General features: G+C 44.9%; 5 protein-coding genes across 9 annotated transcripts; 3 read left to right on the top strand and 2 right to left on the bottom strand.

Annotated features, from left to right (window-relative positions):
• The first annotated feature begins 7,390 nt into the window (after positions 1–7,390).
• On the top strand, positions 7,391–8,926 carry LOC119551778 (40S ribosomal protein S11). Of its 3 annotated transcripts, XM_037861307.1 has the most exons (5): positions 7,480–7,506; positions 7,729–7,851; positions 8,020–8,145; positions 8,220–8,425; positions 8,725–8,926. In XM_037861307.1, exons 1-5 carry the CDS (start codon positions 7,495–7,497, stop codon positions 8,846–8,848), a joined length of 591 nt encoding a protein of 196 aa, XP_037717235.1. In that variant the 5' UTR covers positions 7,480–7,494; the 3' UTR covers positions 8,849–8,926. The 3 variants fall into 3 exon arrangements, with proteins under 3 accessions (XP_037717233.1, XP_037717235.1, XP_037717234.1); XM_037861305.1 differs by lacking the exon at positions 7,729–7,851 and having other exon boundaries at positions 7,391–7,506; positions 8,725–8,920; XM_037861306.1 differs by lacking the exon at positions 8,020–8,145.
• Positions 8,927–9,457: 531 nt separating this feature from the next.
• On the top strand, positions 9,458–15,846 carry LOC119550176 (proteasome-associated protein ECM29 homolog). Its single transcript, XM_037858711.1, has 9 exons — positions 9,458–9,517; positions 9,647–9,777; positions 9,884–10,764; positions 10,822–11,307; positions 11,367–11,833; positions 11,888–12,250; positions 12,312–12,947; positions 13,003–14,234; positions 14,297–15,846. The coding sequence occupies exons 1-9, from the start codon at positions 9,490–9,492 to the stop codon at positions 15,734–15,736; spliced, it is 5,664 nt and encodes a 1,887-aa protein (XP_037714639.1). The 5' UTR covers positions 9,458–9,489; the 3' UTR covers positions 15,737–15,846.
• Positions 15,847–15,870: 24 nt separating this feature from the next.
• LOC119550179 (probable cytochrome P450 6t3) lies at positions 15,871–19,916 on the bottom strand. Its single transcript, XM_037858716.1, has 3 exons — positions 19,712–19,916; positions 16,413–17,641; positions 15,871–16,354 (listed from the first exon to the last, which is right to left on the bottom strand). Exons 2-3 carry the CDS (start codon positions 17,634–17,636, stop codon positions 16,073–16,075), a joined length of 1,506 nt encoding a protein of 501 aa, XP_037714644.1. The 5' UTR covers positions 17,637–17,641; positions 19,712–19,916; the 3' UTR covers positions 15,871–16,072.
• Positions 18,067–21,516, top strand: LOC119550178 (probable cytochrome P450 6g2). The gene is made up of 2 exons (XM_037858715.1): positions 18,067–19,355; positions 19,419–21,516. The coding sequence occupies exons 1-2, from the start codon at positions 18,087–18,089 to the stop codon at positions 19,704–19,706; spliced, it is 1,557 nt and encodes a 518-aa protein (XP_037714643.1). The 5' UTR covers positions 18,067–18,086; the 3' UTR covers positions 19,707–21,516.
• On the bottom strand, positions 20,068–22,747 carry LOC119550177 (cytochrome P450 6g1). 3 transcript variants are annotated; one of them, XM_037858712.1, is made up of 4 exons: positions 22,582–22,747; positions 21,518–22,012; positions 20,663–21,463; positions 20,068–20,603 (listed from the first exon to the last, which is right to left on the bottom strand). In XM_037858712.1, the coding sequence occupies exons 2-4, from the start codon at positions 21,980–21,982 to the stop codon at positions 20,292–20,294; spliced, it is 1,578 nt and encodes a 525-aa protein (XP_037714640.1). In that variant the 5' UTR covers positions 21,983–22,012; positions 22,582–22,747; the 3' UTR covers positions 20,068–20,291. The 3 variants fall into 3 exon arrangements, with proteins under 3 accessions (XP_037714640.1, XP_037714642.1, XP_037714641.1); XM_037858714.1 differs by having other exon boundaries at positions 22,620–22,743; XM_037858713.1 differs by lacking the exon at positions 22,582–22,747 and having other exon boundaries at positions 21,518–22,025.
• Positions 22,748–22,988: the final 241 nt, after the last annotated feature.

Below are 22,988 nucleotides of genomic sequence, written 5' to 3' on the forward strand. Positions count from 1 at the left end.
TGTCAAGAGCAGAGATACACAGCCATCCAGGCACTCCTTTAGTGGTTCGGGGCCATTCGTGTCCTTTGTGCTGAAGACACAGAAAAAAACTTCCCCTAGAGAAAAAAGTGAGCCAAGATCGATTCAATCTGAACTTCTCAAAATCAAGATAAAGTGTTCTCAATTTGCAAGACTACTTTTCTCTCAAAAAATCGAGACTACTTTAATTTTCACATCAAGATCCCCTCATTTCGAAACTTAAATTAGGGAGTACCTTTGTGTTGATTTCAAAAACGTTTCTGTTCTCCGTTTTCTTAAGAATGGCCTTCACTAAAAATTAGTCTTTCTTCATTTAGAATTACACACTTAGTTTATTTACAAGAGTACTTTTGTCTTGATTTCAAGAACGTTTCTTCCTTTGTAAACTATAATTTCAATCATAAGTAATACGGTCAAGAGTAGGTTTAAATAAAGGAGGATATATATAAAACTTCATTAAATTTAAAAAAATATACCATTCCCCTATTTTTCTCTGTACACAAACAAGCCGTTTGCATGGGCTCGAATGCCAGAAAGCATATAATAAACATGATTATGACTGGCACCGTCCGAGTCCAAGTCCATGTCTAAGTCCCAGGCACATTGTGCCGGAGCTGGGGTCCGAGCTAAGAGCCTGGCTGAACCATCTCCGGCATAAAGTTTCACCACGTTAAGTGGATGATTATTTGCGATTACAGGATACGAATACGTATACGTTTGCGGATGCGGATGCGAAAGCGAATGCGGGCACATCCTTGATGCGAAGGACACCCGCCAGCACACACATGGCTGGATTTGCTGGCAGTTTAATGAAGGTCCTTCGGATTTTACTGCCCCTCCAGCGACCACCGCCTTGGGGTGATGATTATGTGTTAATGGCCATCGCACGCGTATTTTTTATATCGATTGCCAAATTGGCTGCTAACAATTGATGTATGGTGGCAATTACAAAACATGCATTACTCATCCAGTTTGCGAGTCCGTGCCAAAGTTTCCTCATAAATGCGACTCGTAAATCTTTGTCGATGCTTACAATAGTTTCCCCCAGTGCTGCCCTTTTTCCCAGCCAACCCATGTTACCCGTTTTATTTCGGAGGGGCGCATCTGACCAATCGAGGCATTCAGCAACAGCCAAAGCCATAAACATGGGCCACCATTGTCCATTGGATGCGCAACTCTGCCTGTGACTGTGGCTCTGGATGCGGCTAAATCTGGGAATGAGGATGTGGGCATGGATCATTGTGGACGCCGGATGCAGAGGCACAAATCGCTGTTGCCCCAGTTTCGCTAAGTACAGTGCGGCCGAATTGCATGCGGTTAAATTGAACGAGGGGAAGAGGCGAAGCTAGTTAAAGTGGAAAATACATTCAAGATATGTTTAAACTTTAACATCTCCAGGGGAATGTCTAAATACAAAAACCTTAATTGGGACAGCAAGGTCACACTACTCAAAAGAGAATAATGTGACCTTGCTTAAAAAAATGGGGTAAAAATAAGGAAATTTAAGGAAACAATCATAGTGGAAGGGCACGAGTTTTCAAGAATATACAGTATATGCAACGTATTTTAATAAAATATTGAAACCATTAATTTTTAATTCTTTCATTTTTAAATACATCTAACCAATATTAGCACATCACTTAAAGCTTTCCAATCAATAAATTTCTTTTATCGCTCACAGTGCTGGCGATGAAAAACAGAATCCACTTAATTTTAATTTACACCAGAATTTGGAATAAATCATGGCCATGTCATGCATAAATTTACGATGAACAATGGCAAGAAAGCGGCTGTTCCCCCATCTCGTTTAATTCATCGAGAGGGAAAGAAGGATACAATATAAAAGAGAGACGAACCAGACAAAAAAATTTTGGTCCAATTAACGAACACAAGACCAACATATACTATGCATACTATATACGTAGATTAAATCGAATAGACCTGCTTAATCAGGTTCAGGTTCGCTTGCCAATTTCCATGCTTTGCCTTCGCTTCGATTTTCTGGATTGCCTTCCCGTTTCCCTTTCCAATTTTGACATAAAAAGGAAATGTAATCTTCCTCTTCCCTGGGCGTCGTTTGTCTGCCCCGGCGACGCTTCAATTTAAGAAATTAATGCGAACTTCGTCTTTTTTTACGGCCTGCCAGCGGGCGCGGCCAATAAATCCACGCCTCACATGCCCCGCGGCGCTCGGAGGACGTGGAGATAGACCAGGAGCATGCCAGATGACCTGGCTCCGGAGCAGCCCCGCCCAAAATTGAGCCAAGCCCCGGGTCTGGCCTCCAGGGCCACGGCAACGGATGCCTCGCAAAAAAAAATTTTGCCAAAAAAATTCACGTTAAAACGAAGTTTCATTCAGCGGCAAGTCGAGTAGTTGATGCGCTATGAATTAAAAATTCATAAAAAAAATAAAATAGGGAAAAGAAAGTAGAGGATACAAGTTGAACAGAAAATCCTCGTGAATTTTTGCTGTATTTGAAAAGGTTTAAGTGCAGGCCCATGGGTCGTATGTGTAATTTTTATGAAGGCCAAAAGCCACGTTTCTCTTTTGAGGACAACTTAAGTTATTTAATCCAACAAATGGTTACTGAAAAAAGTTTAAAGCTAATAAAAAGTAAATGTGTAACAGGTCGTATGCGTTACATCATAGGAACTGAAGCAAAATAATCAATAGAAGTAGAACAAGTATAGCAAGTATACTTATTTTCCTGTATATTTATATAAAATGCATATTTTATTAAAATCACAACGTTATATAAATCATTGTTATAATTAAATACAATAATTTTTTTAAGTTGTATATAATGAATTCAAAAAAACTAGCAAAGCCTCTTTATTATTTATGTACACCGATTTTAGGCATTTCCTAGTGTATAAAAATACATTAAAGATATTTCTCTAAAGACTTAACACTCATTCACATTTAATCAAAAAATATTTTCAGCCATATTTCGTAATGCCATTCATACGAAAATTGTATTTACGGGAAAATGCCCTCTGATATGTACAGCTTAAACAGCCAGCGAGGAATTCCACTTTTCATGCAGGTCCTTTTATTGCCGCGCCTGGCATTGTTGTTGCTCTTTAATTGCGGACGTCAGGACACCGAGGAGCTGGCTGGGTTTTTACGGCCTTTTGTGCGGATCCCCGAGGGCAGCGACAGAGGTCCTGGGGGCGATAAGGAGGCGGCAGGAGCCCAGCAACGAGCTGTGGCCATAAAACAGACGAACGATGGGCGTGATGCAGTGCCTCCCACGGACGAATCAGTGGGTGGCACGTGTTCGGGGAGTACGAAAGTTTTTCAATTAGCCAGCCACCGGGGGAAAATTGAGGAGGAGCATGCTCCCAAAACTCCCCTAGATAGGCTTCATTAGAGTTGTTTGCCGGGTGATTTGGGAGGTTTTCATGTGGTCTCTGCTTCCGATTAGGCAGTCAAGTAGCGTTATTCCTTAATTAACAAGAAATCTGTGCGCTGACAGAAGGGCTTATTTTGTTGATATCCTTTCAGGGGGCATTACCGGTGATTCCAACAATATTATGCCAATAAAATTCGTTGGATAATTGTCTGAAGCGGAAATATACTTTGCATTTCTTTAGCTAATTTCCGTACAATCTGTCACTCTTCACTCTTACTTTACTCCCGTCATTGGCCTGGCCCAAGCCAATAAATGTCCGGGAATGGTCTCTGGGTTTTTCTGGCAACCCGCTGATAGCAAACATTTTCATCAACTAAGGGTTGTCTCTTTTGGGGGACCCTCGTCTCTGGAATTTATGTATTTGCAAATATTTGGAGAATGTTACGTATACGGAAAATTAACATAATTACTGTGGCTGTGTGCAACCCTTTTTCGGCGATGGGTAGTGTGCAGGTGGGTAGTCAAGAAGATACCCCCGAAAGCCCCGAAAAATACACCATCGTAATAATTTCTTTGCATTTGCTTTTTACGAGGAGCCAGAGATACAGAAAAGATAAAGGGAGTAGGGGTGGCTTTGCCAGTTCTAAGCTTACCACCCATCCAATCTCCCCACGCGCAACGCATAAATTTACTTGTTAAACAACCCACCGAACAGGGAGGCCCGTTGGAGGGGTCTTTTTTTGGGGGGCTTAGGGTTTTTCAGGAGGTGGAGGGGGACTTCCATACCCAAGCCCCTGGGCTCAACCACAACCCAGCTGCTGCTCATCAAAGTTGCATGGACTGGGCGAGGTGGGCGAACCGCTGGCGAAAGTAAAACCAAACAAAGCATGCCAAAAATTATCTCGGTCACTTTTCAAATACACGTTCCGAACACCAACCCCAACTTCCCTTTTTTAGGGGACTACGGATTGAAGGGATGGCTGGCGCACCAAAAAAAAAATCTATGCTTATGGAATATCTTCAAAGTAGATTTTTTTAGGACTCGTTAAAACAAATTATATAAACAAACATATTTACAGACAGTGTAACAAACAGTAATATTTTGTACTTATAATAAACACAGTATTTTTTAAAAAAAATTATAAACATTGATTTACTTGAAAGTTCTAATATAGTTAGAATGTGCTCATCGATTTTAAATACAAAGAAATACAATATATATATATATACTTTTTGGTTTCAATGACATTAAAACATTCAATAATGAGCTGAACTTTGACCCTACTTAAAACCTTATTCCGAGGGAACAAGCTTGTTGGTAATTCAATTTGTGTCTATTTTAATTTAATAGTAAAACATATCAATTTCGTTGATATTGATACAAATTAGTACGTTTTTTTCGGTGCCATGGAATTCCTGGTCCACCGCTTTCACCACAGATCCGCTTTGTTCCCTGCCGCCAGTTCAGAGTTCAGACCTCCCCGAAGCTTTTTCCATTCATGGGGTCAATGGTTCCGTCTCGTGACGCCGCTGCCCCGCTTTTCCGACCCACTTTCAAGTTTTAAGTGTATGTATACAGTGTTGTAGAATCCATACTAAAGCATAGAGTCACGCCCCCAAGCCCCCCGGCAGGACAAGTTGACAACACTGTTTACCTAATGTACCGTTAAGCTGCGCACTTGATGCCGTTATCTTTGCACTCTTTGTCTCTTTCCGTCAGCATGCAAATTATTTTCTTAATTTGAGGGCAACAACGAAAAGTTGGGAGCTGACTTTAAAGAGCTTAACAATGTTTTTGCAGTCGACTTTTTTTGGCTGGAACTCTCTGTAGGTCAAATCCAATTTGGAGTAAGTTCGTTAATAGATGTTTTTTCAAGAAAATAATAATATATACAATAAGATATACAAATCCTGTGCTCTGGCTCATCTACTTCAGTTCATCAAAAAAGAATCTCAAAATAGAAAAAATTGTCAAGAATCGACTAATTTTTATCTTAGTGATTGATTTAAATTGGTTTCTAAATACATTCTTGGTTAGAATAATTACAACATTTCTTATTTAGTTGTATTGTATTGCATTACATCCAAAGCTAAAAGGTATACCTTGTTAAAGCTCTAGTCACAGTTGAAATTGTTAAAAGGAAAGTAATGAATTTTAGTTTTTAAATGTAACATTGTTATGGCCTTAAAAGTGTCAATTCTAATCTTTGCATTTAGGCAAATTAAATGATTGCATGATTATATTATTGAGTTTATGTATTTTATTATATACTTTTCCAATCCAATTAAGCAGCTTTATTTTTAGTAACTAGTAAACAAAAGTAATATTCTGGTGGTTATTGAATTTCGACTTTGGAACATGTTTGCCAGCTTCGATTTTAAACTGTTGACTGGGCAAACTTTGGCAGTTCGTAAAAGTTTTTTCATTTGCCCGGGCAAACAGCAGTAACACCAGAGCCTCAATGGCAATGAGCATGAAAATCATAATAATAACCGAGGGAAACAAAAGCGAAAAAGTTGTAAACTTTGTTACTGCTGTTTATGATGTCCCGGGGCTTATTTAATCGATAATGCCGAATGATGTTCTGGGCGGCAGTAACCAGTAACCAACCAGCTCCATTTTCAGTTACCTGAGTATTTTCCAAACGATGGAAGGATGTGGCCTTGAAGGGGGAGGGGCGGTGGGATTGGGATAGGGGGCGGCAAAGGGATAGTAAAGGGATTTCATTGCCGTCACTGCGCCTCGGCAAGGTGAAATTGCCGAGCGTGGCGAAAGGCCGACTGGGAAAACCTTCGCCAGCTTCACACGCATGCCACGCCTAATGCAGCCACCCCGCCCTTTTTGCAGGTTAAGGTCATCAGGAGCAGCAGCAGCAGCAGCAACAGCAGCAGCTGCTGCAGCAACATTTGCCGCAATTTTATGCTGCAGACAATCTGCATTAACAATGGCAATGAAATGCAGGCAGGGCCGAGCGCAGGCAGCCTCCTTCGTCCGTGACGTTTAGCCGTAAACGGATTTACGGCAGCTCCCCAGCTGCAGATATTCCGCCTTGAAAGTGGGCGGCATTTCAAGGCCATTTCTCCTGGCACTCACTCGTTTATGTTGTCATTATTTTTAATCCGACATATTCGCTGGGCATGTGAAGAATTAGCGCGAGAGGCATTTGCCTTAAATACCGCGAGTTTGTGTGCCACTAAAACGAAAATAAGAAAAAAACCTACAAAATGCAGGCACAAAGGCATTTTTTTGGCATGGAGCACTACTTGAGTGGGCTTGAGTACTTGAGCAAAAAACATTGCTTGGCTTCGGCTGAATATTTTTAGTCAATGCCAGCAAAGATGAAGGTCAATAGCAGCGACAAACTATCGAGTCAGCAGATATGCAAATTTGAGTGCGCCAAATAAAATATTCAAAATGTTAACGCCCCTGCAGCGGCACACTGGCGCCATCTATCGGAATTGGGGTTGATTTCTATCAAAGCTCAGAACCGTGGTTTGAGTATTTACTGAAAACCAGGGCTAAAGAAGCGAATGCCATGGTTACATTGTCCGATTCTGTTAAATTACATATTAACTAACGGCGCACAGTGACCACTGTGTAGTATTAAAACAGACAATTAAACTCTGCAATCAACTTCTTTTGAATTCACAAAATTTAAAACGCTATAAATCATTTTAAAAAACTTTACAAATATCTGTACTTACAATTGTGGTACCGGATATACAAAGTTAGCTTACAAATTAAATTCCTTTAGGAGTCAAAATGTAATAATTTTAAATTTAATGTAAATATTGATATTAATATGTAAATAAATATTTGAAACTAAAATGGCCAACCAAGGAAACCAATAGTATCATTTGGCATTGAATTTGATTTTAATTCTATGAAATATTTAGTTTCTATCAGGAGATCCTCCCGAATTGCTAAAATTTAATTTAACTAACTTATATTTTACTAATAGAGCCCACTGTTTAACATGGCCTTAACAGAACAAATGAAATGCTAAAATCCATCTGCCTTCCTCCGTTATGTTGGTATTTCGGCGGCAACGTCTGACGGTCCCACTTGCAGCGCCCACGGCAAACGGTCACTCTGAATCGTTCTTTCCTTTTTCATCAACATGGCTGATCAGGTAAGATTCCATGAGGAACTGCTTAATAAATGAAATACGCGGGTTAAACGGAAGGTGCAGACCCGAAACAAGATGCCAGAGGCAGTGTAAGTAAGATGTGGTTGGGCGAACCACTGGAGGACCAGAGGAACACCCCGAGGAGTGACTATCCAGAGCAGTCTCGCCCTAACCCCACTTTAGCGCATGGTGTCGCCAATAGTGAACACGAAATGTATATTCCAGCAAACCGAACGCTCGTTCCGCAAACAGCACGCGGTGGTCGTTGTGCGTCGCAAGAGTGCCACTCTGAAGAAAAGGCCTCGTTTCTACCGCCAAATCGGCCTGGGCTTCCGGGCACCGGCGGAGGTAAGAGGATCCCGAGCAAACCACGACTAATGTTGCGCCCCTTTTGTTTGTTTCCGTTCCATTTCCACGCACACTGAATGTTCCCGCCTGCCGAATGTTTGCCTGCAAAAATCGAACCGATCCGCACACACACCCTGTACCATCTACCCATGATCCCGAACTAACCAGAACGAGCGCGCCTTCCAAAAACAATTCGGTGTCAACCTAAACCGCAAGGTCAAGCCCGGTGTCACCAAGAAGAAGCTGCTGCGTCGCTCCCGCGATGTGGGACTCGGCTTCAAGACCCCCCGTGAGGTGATGTCCAGGAGTTAAACCCCCTAACATACTAAGAATTCCCCAGCTAATACGTTTTGTGTACCCCACTATAGGCCATCGATGGCACCTACATCGACAAGAAGTGCCCCTGGACCGGTGATGTGAGGATCCGTGGACGCATCCTGACCGGCGTGGTCCGCAAGGCTAAGATGCAGCGCACCATTGTCATTCGGCGCGACTACCTGCACTTTGTGCGGAAATACAGTCGTTTCGAGAAGCGTCACCGCAACATGAGTGTGCACTGCTCGCCCGTCTTCAGGTAAAATAACTATATTCCAAAGAATACATTGCCTAAGGCAGTTTTCTCATCTTCATGTTCCGTTAAACACTCCTGAAAACTATAAGTTTTCCAAGTCTACCAAGAAGATGTGAAAACTAGCCTTAATTTTAACCTATTCCTACTCTGATGATAAAATCATGACGGTCTTCATAAAACAAATTGCTGAAAGAACTTGACTCTTTTTACTAAATGTAAAAATACTGAAATTAACTCTCAATCTTAAACTGTTAAAATTCCTTAAGACATTCTTCTAATCCATCCTTAACCTTTACTTGCAGGGATGTTGAGCACGGCGATATTGTCACCATTGGCGAGTGCCGTCCTCTGTCCAAGACTGTGCGCTTCAACGTCCTGAAAGTCAGCAAGGGTCAGGGATCCAAGAAGAGCTTCAAGAAGTACTAGAGCGGACAACTACCATTCGGGCGATAATATTTGTAGCGTTATTCTTTTTGAATAAAACAAAAAAAAAAGTAACTTTAATCATTCGTTTCCCAGACTTCTTTTAGTTTCCACAGCATTTCAGCAGTCGTGCGGCAAGCTATATTCCTAAAAGGTGTGTATAAAGTTTATTTTTTGTTTAACATAATTAAAATTGGCATTCTGATGATAAAATCATGACGGTCTTCATAAAACAAATTGCTGAAGAACCTTGACTCTTCTCACAAAATGTGAGAATACTGAAATTAATCAAAAGAAATGCTTTTTCATATGAGTCTTGTAACTCTATTAATTTTTCTTTTCTTTCTATTTGCAGAATTTAAGATGTCAACTGATCCCAAGGACTTTGATTGTAATTAAATGTTTACATTTAAACACGAGTTTTTAAAATAAAAGTTATTAACAAATTTTAAAGTTTTATTAATTTGGGAAAACAAATTGGGAGTTAGAAACTACGATTGAATTTGAATTATTTAAATTTGGCGGCAGCTAGTTTTTAAGATTTGCAAGTGTTGCAAAGCTTTTAAATTTGACTGACACAACTTTTCAGGGCAATTTGCCGCACACTAGCTGGTAACACTAAAAAGGAGCAACAACAATAAAAAATGGAAACTGGACCAAATGCAGAAATTGGTAAAAATAATAATTTGCACTATATAGGTGTACCCAACTGCACAATCTGTGATCAGAGGAGCTAAATAAAATGCTGAAGCTCGTGCGGAAAAGATTTGCTAAAAACCCTTCATATTCCACCGCTTGCAGAGCTTCTGGAGCGCGTCCTATTGCGTCTGGGAAATGCGGACTCGGATGAGAAGCTGGAGGCCACGGTGGGCAAGTTCCTGGCCCCAGTGATCCTCAAAATGAACTCGCCCCACAATTCGGTGCGCACAAAGGCAAGTGAATGGCCTAGCAATGCCCAGCTGGGGGTTACCTACCCCCTTCTCGCATCATGACTTTGCAAAATTGGCCGGTTGACTAATGCACTTTTCGCTCATGTAGGTCGTCGAAGTGCTCACCCACATCAAGAGGCGCCTCTCGTCGCGGGGACAGGTCCAGATACCCGTGGAGGCACTGCTGGATCAGTATGCCGCCGAGGACAGCAGCACCTTTCTCAAGAACTTCGCCATCATATTCATCGCCATGGGCTTTCCGCGTCTGCCGCTAGAGCAACAGGCCGAATTGGCCAGCAAAGTGGTGGGTAGCGAGGACAAGCTGGAAAGCTACCAGGATAAGCTGTTCGCACTGCTGCTGCCCATACTGTCGGACATGAAGATCCCCGATGATCCGGCACAGCGATCGAAGCTACTCGATCTACAGGACAAGCCGGGCATCAGCGCAAACTTTCTGTCCCTGCTCCAGGATGTGCTTCTTCTGCCCTACGGCATCACCCAGGATCAGGATGTTCCTCCAGGACTCAGTCCGTATAGTTTTAAGCGCTTGATCGCCTACAACTGGCGGGCCGAGGAGCTGGAAAAAGTCAAGAAGGGCATAGTCCGCTTTCTGTGCGCCAGTGTCTTTAACGATGTCCAGATCTTCGTGCCCCTGGTGGTGGCTTCGGCGGATACACGCTTCAGTGTGGCCACTCCAGCAATCGCCGAGCTGAGCAAACTCTGCACCATGCTGGATTTTAGCAGCCCGGCAGTAACAGCTCCCCTGTACACTCTGTTCGCCGGTAACCAGAATAAGTTAACTGACCGCCAGACGCGACCCTGCTGCGCCCGAGTGCGGCAGAAGTTGTTGCAGTACCTCATCAAGTGCCGTGGCAAGAGCATCAACGTGTCCAAGGGACTGCAGGTGATCTTTGATGGCCTGTTTGGGACAAACACCAACCAGAAGTGCAAGGTCTTGGCGCTGCAGTTTGTGGAACTAGTCCTCAGGGAGTAAGTTGGTTTGGATTCATCCATCTAGTAATTTTTAACCCACTCTTCTTCCCATAGTGGTCCTCGCGAATTGGTTTCCAAGGTGTCTAGGGTAATACTTACCGGCATCACCAAAGTCATTGGTCGCGACTCCACCGAACCGAATGATGTGCAAAATGCAGCGTATTCGGCATTGGCGCAACATGCTCGTAGTTTCCCGCAGGACGTAAGCCAGGATCTGAAGCTGGTGCTGGGATACTTCAACAACCTGGCAAGCTCTGCACCAGAACTACATTCCTCCATAAGAGAGGCATTGGTTTCGATGGCACCAGCTTTTGCCTGGAAGACAAAGGAGAAGAGCGATGCAATGGAAGTGGACGAGGAAACCGATCCTTCCAGCGTGAAATTGGATGGCCAGCAGCATCTGCTTTTGGCCATGCTGCTGGACAATGCTGAGTCCAAGGTGCAGATCGTGCAGAATGTAACCAGTGTTTTTCTCACCAGCTGTTATCCGGAGTATTATGCACCAGCCAGATACCTGTTGCTGCTCATCGCGGGAGAGCGGTAAGTTGTTTATCAATTGAATTTTCTATTCAGCTTGATATAACATTTATTTATCTTAGCAATTCCCTGCGCGAGAATGTGACCACCTATTTGTACGGCACCTCTAAGAAGGATCACGTTAACTACAATATGCTCTCTTCCATCGAGCAGGCAGAAAATCGCATAAACAGCGAGTCCATTAGTGACTTTAATCACCTGTCCCTGGAACAGCGTCGAGTAGTGCTACCCAGCTTCCAGGTGATGATGTCGCACGTCCACGAGATGGCCAACAAGCGACTTAAAAAAAACACAGCCTGTGTGGTGGTGGGTCGCACCAAGCTGCCCTACAGCCTGGAAGTGTACGAGGAGCTGCTGGATTACCTTCGCCTGTGCCTGTGGTATTCGGCAGGCGTGGTGGCGGCCCCAGGCGACGAGAAGTACACCCATGAGCTGCGCAAGTACATCACCCTGCATTACGAGGAAGCGGAGGACAATGCCTTGCATCAATATATGCAGTTTGTCCAGCGCAGTGTGGAGGCGAAGAGAAGTAAGTGAGCAAAGGGTTTGCCATTGAATCAATTAACGACTTTTTGGTTCTCAGGCGACTCCAATCTCATCTGCCTTTATGACCTGTTAAATGCTGCCCCGGAACTGTTTGCTGCTAAGCAGCTGCATCTGTTGGAACCTCTTGGCAACACCTTAAAGGATGTATCCGAGACCATGCGCATTAATGTGGCCCAAGTCTATGCTATTCTTTGGGCTTTCGGTCTGTCCGACGAAAAGTTTGATGAGGAGGTGGGTGAATGTTTGAGTAGCCTTACACAAAAGACATTGGAGCACAAACACGGTTGGCTTTTGGTGGTGGGACACACTTTCAATCGCAAGATTGCTATGCTCAAACAGGAGAAAAAATCCAAGGACTTTGCTGCATGGCCGCAGTTTGTTAATGCAGTAAAGATTATCTGTAAGTTTATACCACTACAAGCTTAGGTGGCCCAACTAATGTGGTTTTATTCTTTGTCCAGCAAAAACTCTTTGTGAATCCCAATGGCTGCTTGTGTCGGCAGCTGTGAAATGCATCTCCATGATCGGCAAGGCAGTGGAGATACCGAACGTCACGGTGGAGATTCAAGTACCATCCAATGATGGAGACGACGACGAGGAGATGACCGAGTATACGAGCATAGATTCCTCAACCAAGTTGGTGATCTTTGGCGTGGTCTTCCAATTGCTGCGCAGCTCCTCAGCGCGTCAGAAGATTCGTGAGGAGTCAGCTAGATGCCTGGGATACTTGGCCATTGGCGATGGCGAGCACTTTACCAAACGCAACCTGGATAAGTTTCTTACACTGGCCAAGGTGCAAAAGGATGCTGCATTAAACATAGCCATATCGGAAGCGATCGTTAACACACTCTGTGGCTATGATGTAAACAAGGGGCAACCGGATGAAAAGTTTGTGAATAAACACTGCAACGATGGCGACTTTGAGCAGTTCTTGAACTCGCTAATCCGCCTAGTCACCGAACCCAATCCGCATTCCCGCCAGGCCATATCTGTGTGGCTTCTAGCTGTGGTGAAACACTGTAGCCAACGCCCAGCTGTGTTGGCCAAAAAAGAGCTGTTGCAGTTCGCTTTCACCGAGCTCCTTTCTGATGATAGCGGTAGGTCATCAATCATTTTCATATCTTCTGTAAATTTATTATTTTCTTCCAACAGAGTTTGTGCAGGATGTGGCTTCCCGTGGCTTGGGACTGGTCTACTCGCTATCCGATTCTGGCAGCCAAACTGATTTGGCCAACTCGTTGTTGGATCAGCTAATTGGAGGAAAACGCAAGGTTAATCAGGTGTCCGCAGATACTGAACTCTTTGCCGAAGGAATGCTGGGCAAAACGCCCACGGGAGGAAACATCACAACCTACAAGGAGCTGTGCTCCCTGGCTTCAGATCTCAACCAGCCGGACATGATCTACCAGTTCATGCAACTGGCCAATCATAATGCCACCTGGACCAGCAAACTGGGAGCTGCCTTTGGATTGAAAACCCTTTCCGCTGAGTCCAGGCAGAAGATGCAGCCATATCTCGGCAGGATCATTCCCCGCCTGTATCGCTACAAGTACGATCCCACTCCCAAGATTCAGAACTCAATGATCTCCATTTGGGACACAATTGTGAGTGACTCAAAAGAGGTCACGGAGCGTTACTACTGGGAAATATTGCGTGAGCTGCTGGACAATCTGACTTGCAAGGAGTGGCGAGTGCGTATTGCCTGCTGCCTGGCAGTTAGAGATCTCTTAAAGCGTCCCAACGGTCTAAAGTTACGATCCGAGGAGCAAGTGCGTCGTGTTCCCGCCGCCAACAGTATGGAAGTGGATGAGGTGCCCGAGCCGGAGCTGAAAGAGCTTTGGTTCCAGCTCTTCCGCGTGATGGATGATATTCATGAGGGCACAAGGGTCACCGCTCACGGAACCGCCTCATTTCTTGGCAAGCTGTGCGTCATAGCCTCATCTTCAGATCATGGCAAATCCGGCACAGCAGTAGCATCCTCGACTTTGCCGTATCTTTTGGAAACCGGAGTGGGTCACAAGGTACCCGAAATTCGCAAAGTGAGCATTAAGACCATCTCCGACATGATTGACTCCTCGGGTGCGCTAATCGCCCCCCATCTGGTCACCTTGATTCCCTGTCTGCTGCGCGCCACTGGCGAGTTGGAGAACACAAAGCTGTCCTACGTATCTACTCGCTTGGGGGCGGACAACGAGGCTCAGGAAGCGGTGGATACGCTCCGAGCGGAGGCTGCCAAATCCCACCACACCATGGAGACTATTGGGAAGTGTGTGCGCTACATTGATTATCCTGTCCTGGAAAAGATGACTCCCGAAGTGCTAGAGCTAATGAAGTCTAGTGTAAATCTTGGAACCAAAATTGGCTGTGCGCATTTCGTGTGCCTGGTAAGTTGATCAAATGCAGAATATAACATTTAAAGTGTTTAACTGTATCAATCAAATTACAGATCAGCATCCGTTTGGGCAAGGAGATGACCCCAGTGGTGGGAAAGTATATTCGAGCCTGCTTTGTGGGCATCAAGGATCGTAATGCCACCGTGCGGAAGTACAACGCCAGTGCGATTGGCCACCTGTTGGGTTTGGCCAAGGAGCAGTCGATCAAGAGTCTTTTCGCCAAACTGGACGAGCTATATGCCGAGCAGCCAGGAAATCGATCCATTGCTCTGACTATTCAGTCCATCAACAAGCGTCACCATGAACTACTCAAGGACTACATGGACAGCATGTTGCCGCTGATCTTTTTTGCTATGCACGAGGAGGCCAATGAGGAGACGAAGGCAAATGTTGAGCTGTGGAAGGATTTGTGGAACGATGTTAGCCCAGGGGATGCGGGCATTCGTCTCAATTTAAATGTCATCATACCCAAGTTGGAGACATCTCTCACCGATGCAAGTTGGTCACGAAAGGCGCAGGCGGCGAATGCCATCCAGACGATAGCCACTCGCCTTAGTAGCTCCTTGGATGAACCCGACAGGGTGAGACTTATCAAACTGCTTCTATGCGGTCTGCAGGGTCGCACTTTCGAGGGCAAGGAGCGTTTGTTGCAAGCTTTGGCCGGACTCACCAAAGGGTTAGATCGGAGCCATCAAATCTGCCCGAATATTATTGACGCGGCCATGAGGGAGGCGAGAAAGAGGGAACCAGTTTATCGCACTATGGCTTTGGCTTCTCTTGGAGAAATCCTCGATCAACTGGAGGCCGATCGCTTTGAAGAGGTGTACAACATGAGCTGGAACTTGCTGGAAAAGAAGGAGCTGCGCAAGGAGTCCGACGACGAGGACGAGCCCAGCACCAGTCAGGACCTGACGGCCGACGAGCGCAACAAGAGGGCTCAAACACTCAATAGACTTAAGGAGGTTGTCTGGGAGACCTTGGGTAAATCCTGGCCACGTCATTCCATCGAGACGCAGCACCGCTACCAACTCTTCTTCGCCGAAAACTGCACCAGCATTCTGGCGGAGAGCACTCGACCAGTGCAGGTCAGTCTGCTAGCAGCTCTCACAAAATACATCGAAAGGCTCCATGTTTTCGATGAATCCGCTCAGTTGCCTGACCTGCCGCAGATAAACCAGGAGAAGAAGATCAAGACGGAGGCGCCGGCGCCAAAAACCCGGGAGGCTATCGTCGAAAAGATCTGCAAGGATGTTTTGGCTGCAGTGGCTCTGGCAGCTGGAGTTCCTCATTCAGGTCTGAAGAAGGAGGCCCTCAACATCGTCCTCATGCTGATCAAACGTTTGAGTGGAGCCAAGAACCAGCAGCCGCTGAATCTTATCAAGCAGAGCTTTGAATCCAATTTGGAAAAGTTCCAGCGTGACTCCGCCCCGGAAATCCGCTGTCGCATCAAGGACATCGAAGAAAAGCTGAGCAAGTTGAATTCAGGGAATTAAGTCGTAGTTAAGTAAGGAATTCAATTATGCGTGGCCAAAAACCCAGCCTTGGATAGATTTTATAAGGGGGTAAGTGTGGAAATAAAACATCTAACTTTGGCAAAAATTAATGTGTTTTTTCAAAAAAACTATTACTTTTTTAATGTGATTTATTGAATGGGAGACTAAGAAACAATATAATACATATTCTAAATACTCAACATTTCGTTTTAAGTACAATGACCTTAAAATTCTTTGGGAAACAATGAGATTCAGTGTAGTAGAAAGCTAGGAACTAGTTGTGTTAAAATATCTTTTTGCTTAAGTCACAGCCAGAGATTTTTTATATTTCTAAAACTATAATTTATCCCTGCAGAACCTTAAGTATATTTCATCCTGCGACGACAGCATGAACGACTTGGGATTGAAGCGAATCTCAGGTACTGTTCGCCCGCAAACCTCAACCCAATATAGTTTTAAGATGTGGGCTATGCCCAATTTCAGCTGTAGGATGCCGAGACGACTGCCAATACAGCCATGAGGACCAGCTCCAAACGGTATATAGGTCATGGGGTGTATGTCCTTGGTCCGCTCTGGAGCGAACCTCTCGGGATCAAAGCGATGGGGTTCTGGCCAGTACTGGAATTAAGATTGTAGTATTAAAACATTTATATTAAGACTACGATTTCAATCGTACCTTTTCATCACGGTGCAGGCCAAGAATTGAGATGTAGGCTGGCATTCCTGGCGGCACCACGAAGTCCACATGCGGCTGTAGGGAGAATCCTTCGGACTCTGAACTGGTGCACTCTCTGTTGGTAAACGCAGCAGCCGGATAGAGACGCAGTGCCTCCAAACATACCATTTTGAGATAAGGCAAAGCCATCAGTGAGTCATAGCTGATGGTGGAAGTGGAGACGAAGGCTTCACTCAGCTCACTTCTCAGTCGGCCCTGAATATCTGGTGCCTTGGCCAGCTCGTAAAGAGTGAATCCTATCAGGGCTGAAGAGGTTTCGAATCCGGCCAGCAAAACAATGCCCGCCTGAGAGGCTATAAAGTCCGGATGATGGGAATAGTGGTTAGATGAGTGGCTGAGCTGGAAGTGCTGCAGTTGATTTATGAGATCACCCTTTTCCGGCTCCCGATGATCCTTAACCAAGTTTCTCATGTACTGCGCATAGTCTTCCCTAAAAACTTTGGGCCTCAGCAGATTAGTCTTTCTCGGAAGGAAGAACACGCTCATGAAGTCAAGAACCTTTCGGGGATTTGTGTTAAAGAGTTCTACTGTCTTTTTTAGCAGCTGAGAACGCCCTCGACGCAGTCCGCCCACATCCAGGCTATAGAAGAGATTCCCCGTCACGTCGGTGGTGTATAACTGGCACATTTTTCCCAATGGAAGAACACGCTCTGACCGATCCCGCAGCTTTTTGTTGAGGTAATTCTCCAGGTCGATAGCCACACCCAACATTTGGGGATACATTACCTCCCGCAGGCGCCCGCTGGTGAAGAGTTGAGACATGCACTGCCGACTCTCCTTCCAGTGGTGGTACTTCGCCAACGGTAGGGTCAATGCACCCATGGGATCTCCACTGTCTGCCGATTCGTAGCGGTTTAGAAAGCTGTTAAAGTTTTTGATCAGCACCTTGCGGATAAGCTCGGGATCTCGAATCATCAGAGCCGGCGTTTGGAAGACAAAAAAGCCCACAACTTTCGCTTGGCCACCTCGAGGATCTGCGTAGAGCTGCCGAAAAAGATCGCCAAAGGAAATACGTAGGAATAGAAGTTGTCCGAGATTGCCCATCGGGGACCACGAGGAGGCGGGGAGGTAGGGGATTCCACGGCTCCTAAAGTAGTCGTACTTCAGTCTCAACCAGTGATTAAGAGCCAGAAAGGTTAACATCAACAGACAGATAAGCAACATGGCGTCTGGAAAAAATATAAAAGGAAAAAGTTACCCATTCTTATAGGAAGAAAAATAATAATATTTCAGAATTGCCCATATCATAAAAATAATATTCCACGGAATCCTTAGACCTTTTTAAGTTTTGTTTCCTATCCATTGTTGTCTTTCTTTCTAGTTCAGCTAAAAAAAACCTACACGTTAAAAAGAGCGTCATAATTTAAAAGTCCCTATTTATAAATCAAATGACCTCGTTCACGGCTACAAAAAAAAATTCTATACATATGTATGAATAGAACCAAAACCACTTTACATCACAAAAAAAACCTTTCCATTCACAAATAAAATTCATTCACGGAACTCAGGATCATCGTGATGATCCCAATATAGAATATCCGCTTGCCCAAAGCTTTAACCATGTGGAGATGGCTCATTTTGCGCCAGTAGCAAGTTCGGTTTAGAAGCGCAAACATGGCACTGGGAGTGCTGATCCTCCTGATATCCCTTCTGGTCATCCTCTATTTGGCCCTGCAGAAGCATTACTCCTATTGGCGGCGAATGGGAGTACGTGAGATAAAGCCCAAATGGATTGTGGGCAACCTAATGGGACTACTCAGCATGCAAAATAGTCCCGCGGAGTTTATATCCCAGCTATATAACCATCCCGAGGCAGAAAACGAACCCTTCGTGGGCATTCATGTGTTCCATAAACCGGCTTTGCTCTTGAGAGACCCCGACATGGTCAGGAATATCCTTGTCAAAGATTTCGGGAGATTCTCCAATCGGTACTCAAGCTCTGATCATAAGGGTGATCCTCTGGGATCCCAGAACATATTCTTCCTGAAGAACCCTGCCTGGAAGGAGGTGCGTCTAAAGCTCTCACCGTTTTTTACCGGCAATCGACTTAAGCAGATGTTCCCACTGATCGAGGAGGTGGGTGCCAGCTTGGATGCCCATCTTCGCCAGCAGCCGTTGCATAACGAACGGATGCGCTGCTTCGATTTGGAAGCCAAGGAGCTTTGTGCCCTCTTCACCACGGATGTGATATCCACAGTGGCCTTCGGAGTGAAGGCAAACAGTTTCACCGATCCTAACGGAGAGTTTCGGCGGCACGGTCGATCCGTATTCGAGTTCAGCCTTCTGCGGGCGGCGGAGTTCGTCCTTGTTTTCTTTCTGCCCCGCCTGGTTCCATTCTTCGGATTTAAGGTCGTTCCATCGGAAGCCACACATTTTCTGCGCCAGACCATCAACTATGTGATGGCGGAGAGGGAGAAGACTGGACAAAAACGCAACGATCTGATTGACATCCTTATCGAGTTTCGAAGGAGCACTCAGGAGGCCAAAGCTTCAGGGATACAGGATCAGTTTGTGTTCGAAGGCGACATGTTGGTTGCCCAGGCGGTGTTATTCTTCACCGCCGGCTTCGAGTCCTCCTCCAGCACGATGGCGTTTGCCATGTATGAGCTGGCCAAGGATGCGGATTTGCAGCTGCGATTGAGGGAGGAGATCAGGGATGCCCTTGTCGAGAGTGGGGGTCAGGTGACGCTCAAGATGATCGAGTCGCTGGAGTTTCTGCAAATGATTCTACAAGAGGTACTGCGCATGTATCCACCGCTACCGTTTTTGGACCGCGAATGCACCTCTGGGAGGGATTACTCGCTAGCTCCTTTCCACAACTTCGTGGTGCCCAAGGGAATGCCGGTGTACATACCCTGCTATGCCCTGCACATGGATCCCCAGGTGATTTGGCGGAGGTATTCTATAAAGTTCGCTGACTAATCCAACGTTTCCCCATATAACCAGTACTTCCCACAACCTCGAAAGTTCCTGCCGGAAAGGTTCTCACCAGAAAATCGGAAACTTCACACGCCCTACACCTACATGCCCTTTGGCCTTGGTCCGCATGGATGCATTGGAGAACGGTTTGGATTTCTCCAGGCAAAGGTGGGTCTGGTTTGTCTGCTGCGCAACCACTTGATAACCACAACCGAACGCACTCCACATCGCATGCAACTGGATCCCAAGGCCATTATTACCCAGGCCAAGGGAGGTATCCATCTGCGATTGGTCCGGGATCCCTTGGGGGTCTAACTCACCTGGATATTTTTTGGACAATTTTTCGGGAGCAATACAGCAATGCAGCCTACAACAACTGAACGATAACTAAGCCGTAGATTCGCGTGTTTTGGCATTAAGAATTCAGCTGGTGTCGCATCTTAAAGGCAATTTGATTGACAAATTGCGTGTTTTCCACCGGAGCAATGCGATGCAATGTCTATGGGTTAGGAAATCAATCACAAATACGTATACATATTTATCATATTGGGTATACCAATATAGGCCCTACTTATTCCCTGATCTTAGCTATTGTCATTTTGTTCATATGTAGTTTTGCCGATTTTGACGTTATTGTTACATTTTGAAATGCATTTGCATTCGATTCCTAATCAAGTAGTTAAAATTTATTTATTGGTGGCGCATTTTTATAGCTGTCAAGTTTACAGATTAAAGTTAATTCTATAATGATTTTGTTTTTATTCAGAAGACCAGGCGCCGCATCTGACACGGATTATTGTATAATGAGTGACACAACTTTATAAAATGAAAACGCCAGCTGTCAGAAGGCGATTACCGTCAGCCAATCATTTCTATTTCTATATACTATACTTCCCCAACTCAATTTATTTCCCGTGCGGCGCTCTCCTCGTAGAGACGATCGTTTACGATCTCCAGGTGGATGCCACCTTCGGCCTGAAGCACAAAACCCTTGGGATCGAACCTCATCTCCTTCATGGTAGCCTCGCATTCCCTAACCAAGTGGTTCTTCAGCAGGCTGACGAGGCCCAGTTTGCTCTGGAGAAGGCCAATCCTGCTGCCGATGCAGTTGTGGGGTCCGGATCCGAAGGGCTGATATGCCATGGCCACGATGGACTTCCGGTTCTCGGGAGAGAAGCGCTCCGGATCAAACTGGCTGGGGTTTGTCCAGTACTGAGATTTGGGGCGAAAGTTAAAAGAGAACTTATACGTTTGATGAAACAAAAGATTACCTTTGGATCATGTTGCAGGGCATAGACTGGTATAAACACAGGGGTTCCGTTCTCAAAGGAATAGTCGTAGAAAGGCTTCAGGCTCAGATCCGGCTGCCCCTTCACACTCTCGTACTCGCGGTCCAGGAACGGCAGTACCGGATACATGCGCAGCACCTCATCCACCACCATTGCCAAGTACTCCAGGGACTGTATCTTCTCGTAGGACAATGAACCGCCGCCCTCCACCAAAGCTTCGTTGATCTCTTCCCGCAAACGCTGCTGCATCTCCGGATGTTTGGCCAACTCATACAGAGCAAAGGACATGGTCGAGGAGGAGGTCTCGAATCCCGCAGTGAAGAATACACCCGCTTGAGCCACGAGGAAGTCTTGATTCTTGGCATAGTGCGGCTTTGAAGGCTCCGCCGCCGCCTCCTTGCGCAAACCCACCAAAACATCAATCAAATCATTGCGGATCAAGCCCGTTCGCTCCCTTTCCTGCATTACATGGCCAATGGTGCCCCGCATGAACTGAGCAAAGTCCGGAGTGAAGAACTGGATGCGCATCAGCGACACCAGCTTGGGCAGGAAGAAGGCCACGAAAAAGTCCTTGGCACGGGATATGGTGAAGGTAAACAACTTGCGTCCGTAGTTACGGAACTCGCCATTGGGATTCTGCAGGCTATTTGCACGGATCCCAAAGGCAATGGTGGCAATGCTGTCCGTGGAGAACTGGGCGCTGATCTCCTTGATCTCGGTTATATATTTCCCAGAGCTCTTCTCTCCATTTCTCTTCAGAGCGTCCTCCAAATCTTTGCCAATCTGTATAGAAAATTGTATTTTATTTTCAATTATAAAGATAGGAAGAATTATTACCTCTTGCATCAGGGTATACATCTGCTTAACCTTTCCGCTGGTAAAAACTGGAGTGAGCTTTATGCGAATGTCCTTCCAATGGGTATCCCTCACGAAGAACAGATTATTGTAGCCCAAGGGATCGCGATGGGGATCACAACGAGCGTAACGGTTGTGGAACCGATTAAAGTCCTTAATCAGAACCGATTTGATCAGCTCAATATCGCGAATAATCAAGCCTGGCTTGTTAAGGGAATATATCCCCACTACAGCCTCGTCCTTGACCCGCGGATCATTGTAGATCTCCGAGAGGTGCATGCCAAAGGAGTTCTCCAGCTTAAAGACCACCTTCGTGTTTCCTATTATCGGTGTGGGTGGGATATATGGTATTCCCTTGCGCTGCCAATAGCTGTGGTTTCGCTGGAACCACATGTACACCGCCACCAGGACAGCGACCACCAGGAAAAGGACTTCCGTCAGCGCCATCTTACAGCTAACGACGCAATGAGATCTACCCTGTAATCACACTCTTGATTTGTTATTTATATTGTCTGGGTCGGTCCACCTTTCGCTATCTTATCTTTATTACAAGCAATAGGTCAAGAGGCTTTAGAGTACTCTGAAGTGTTTTGATTTATTTATTTACCTAGAATTTAAATTAATAAAAAACAGACTCTTAAGTTTTGTAACAAGACCTTATCTTTTCAAATCCATATAGAAAGCTGTCGAGAACTTTATCAGGGGTACTGATAAGGGACCTTAAGATTCGGAATTTGGATGCAAACGAAATTATCAAGAGCTAGAGTTTTGCAAAACGCAATTGCCAAAAAACCTGTATAAGTAAGTTTCCTAAAAATGGCGTGATATTAGACATTTGTGCAATGCACAATCTGCATACCTAAATTCATATTTTCATTATACATTTGTTAAGATCAAACATTCAAATTGTTACGTTTCTAAATCATCGAGTTTTCGTCGAACAGATTTTTCCACTGTTACAAATATGTCATGTAATGTTTTTCAAAATATTTAAATTTTCATTTTCCTAATAATAACGTGTTATGTCTTACGCTAAGTACACTCACGGTTTATTTATTGAGCACTAGTATTGACTTTAGCACACCTTGATTGCAACTGGCCGGATTGGCAACTAGTTTTTTAGCAGTTTCAAGGAAACGTTTTCTTGATGTGTAACTTTTCAGCTCCCGAGCACACAACCGACAATTAAAGCTTTTCGCACCGCACTCGAAGCGATTTTAAAATGTGATTCCATTTTTATACATCTCAAATGATAGCGATAGGGAGATAGCGAATATAAATTCACCTGTGAGGTGAAAAACAAGCTTTAAGTTACGAAAAACAAACAAATCGTGTGAAACGATAACCTAAAGCAAAACAAACCCGGTTAGCTATAATTATAAGTAATTACATTTATCGTTTAATGGTGGCAAATTTAAAGAAGGCATTCTTTTCCACAAAATTTGGTATACAT

Source organism: Drosophila subpulchrella, chromosome 2R (genome assembly GCF_014743375.2).
Source record: "Drosophila subpulchrella strain 33 F10 #4 breed RU33 chromosome 2R, RU_Dsub_v1.1 Primary Assembly, whole genome shotgun sequence".
In the NCBI taxonomy this organism is placed as follows: domain Eukaryota; kingdom Metazoa; phylum Arthropoda; class Insecta; order Diptera; family Drosophilidae; genus Drosophila; species Drosophila subpulchrella.